Below are 2,403 nucleotides of genomic sequence, written 5' to 3'. Positions count from 1 at the left end.
GGGGGGGGTCGTGACTTACAGGTTCCTGAGCGTCCCCTGTCTCCATAAAAGACGATCTCATGTAAGGGAAAATAGCTATTTGCATAAACCAAACCTCTGAGAAGAAATAAAACCCATCCCTCCCCTTTCCATCAAAATAATAAAACACGTGAAACAAAGAAGTCGCTGGGGCACAGAACACTTTGTCGTATGTCAATGTCAATTTGTTCAACGTTCTGTGTTCATTAGAAAAACGATATCATTACCTCTCCCTTCTCCGCGATCTAAGCCCGAAACTCCTTAGGTCTTGGGAGCTTCTTAAATATTTTTGCTGAAAAACTGTCTGGGATGTCTGCTGTCCGAAGATCAAATTACAATAATAGTTTGCAATTCCGCAAGGAGTCGGGCAATTGAATCGATATCAGGCAATAAAAAAGTTTCCAAAAACCTTCTTTTTTTTTTTCAAGGACTCGTTTATTGGTTTAGACACAAGGAAGTCTGCGTGGATGATACAGTTGGTTAAGAATTGGGCCCAGTCGTAGAACATCAGGGCTAGTTTCCTTGTTGGGCCCGAATGCTCCCCGTCTTTCCTCCATTAGTGTTCTCTCCCCTGTTTTCTTGCAGGGGACTAAGCGCTGCTCAACCTTGAAAATGGCGTGCAATGTGTCAAGTTGGGCGTTAACTTTGGTAACGGCAATAACATTAATACTCACAGCGTTGAGAATTGATGCTATTTACGCGTACCAGAGCAGAATTACTGGAGAAAGTCTCGTGTGGGCCGAGTAAATTACTCGTATAAAGCGAAGTAATACTGACTTTGTGTTTTTCCATGTGGGAGGAGGTTGATGGTTGTTTGTTTGGTGTGGGGTTGGTTGTTGTTTTTTTTGGGGGGGGGTCTTCACAATGTGAAGGGGACTGGGTTCGGAGGGAAAGGGTGGAAGAGTGTGTCGTTCTTTTTCTTCTTTTCTCATTTGTCTAAAGCCGTGTCTGTTTAAGCAGAGCATTTTGAAGCAGTTACAATCAGTTTGCGCTAGGAAACGGCAAAGCTAGGTGACTGTAGAAACCAGTGGGGTTATACAGAAGGAAGTGAGCGGGACCGCGCAAGGATGGTGCCCGCCTTCCTCACCCCACCCCAGCCCCTCCGCTTCCTCACACCCTCCTATTCTTCACCCCCCCCCCCCCTCTTCCCCTTCCTCACCCCACCCCGTTCCCCGACCAAGCACATGCCACAATACACTCATAGAGAACGCTCATCAATTAACTCATTTATTAAATGAAGGAAAATTATATGAATCATCATGGATAATCGGAGAATGGCATGCCAATGTAAACATTTCGAAGGGCTCACGTTTATTTTCCAAATTTTGGTTTTCTGAATAGACCGCGAGCAAAGCCTTAATCATGCCGAGACAAACGTTATCTTTTGATCTCAATATTGTCCTGGCTAGAATAGGGGGAATAATGTTCTTTTTTTAAATTATTGATCACGACTATAAAATATTACCTGTGCATTTAAGATCTTTACACGTTGCTGATACCATGGAATTTATAACTTTGCTCTTTTCGTCCTGTGTTGCAGCTCAGCATCAAGGTTAGGGGGCAGTTTCAACGCGTTACTCAATGACTGGCCTCAGTATATGACGACGTTCACGCATGATATATCCCTTTCCTTGAGAAATGACCAATTTTAATACCAAAGCTATTGGGTCAAACCGCTATCACATAAAAACCTTCACATTTTTTAGAACAAAAATAACATTTCTTTAAGCCATAGTAACTAATTAATTGTGATGAACAGTCGCACCACGCATTGCTTGCAGACAGAGACCTAAACTATTCAAATATGTAGAGGAAATATAATTAACAGACAAGTAAATGTATGCTTAAATATGCAAGTGTATGATAATGTATTGTGTTGTATAGTCGCTAACTGTTTGCTGTCTTCTCTTCGCCTGGTCATTTTCTTTGCCTTTTAAAGTGATCTACCTTTGTCTAGTAGTACATGAAATAATGTATATTAATTCCAAACTGAAACTTAACTCTCTCTCCTCAGGTGAACTTTGTCTTTTTCCTCAACATTGTGCGCGTGCTTTTTACCAAACTCAACGCCGTCAACTCACCCGAGGCAAAGAAATTCAGGTACAGGTGAGAATTTGCTTTTTACTTTTCCCTTCCCAAAGCTGTTGTACCTCCTTATCATTAATTTACGTCGTTGACTGTAAGTCCAGACAAAGCAATTTTAGGGAGGGGGAGGCTAGATCTACACCCCCAACCTCTTCTACAACCATTCCATTGTATAAGAATCCCCCCAAAACTTATTTCTTCCCATACCGGGCATGTTTGTCACCGCCATTTCCTCATAAAGTCAATATTTTATTTTTCTTTATCGGCCGTTTTCTCAAAACGTGATTTTTCTCTAGAATT

General features: G+C 41.7%; 1 protein-coding gene across 1 annotated transcript in view; it reads left to right on the top strand.

Annotated features, from left to right (window-relative positions):
- The window catches only part of LOC101845523 (parathyroid hormone/parathyroid hormone-related peptide receptor), a gene marked incomplete at its 3' end in the record, with an annotated part of 140,997 nt that extends 138,873 nt beyond the window's left edge, over window positions 1–2,124 (top strand). The window contains 1 exon segment of the mRNA XM_013089297.2: window positions 2,033–2,124. Coding sequence (XP_012944751.1) covers window positions 2,033–2,124 — 92 coding nt within the window.
- Window positions 2,125–2,403: the final 279 nt, after the last annotated feature.

Source organism: Aplysia californica, unplaced genomic scaffold, assembly GCF_000002075.1.
Source record: "Aplysia californica isolate F4 #8 unplaced genomic scaffold, AplCal3.0 scaffold00025, whole genome shotgun sequence".
Lineage (NCBI taxonomy): Eukaryota > Metazoa > Mollusca > Gastropoda > Aplysiida > Aplysiidae > Aplysia > Aplysia californica.
The sequence above is the reverse complement of the archived record's forward strand: the minus strand, read 5'-3'. Positions and strand labels throughout refer to the sequence as shown.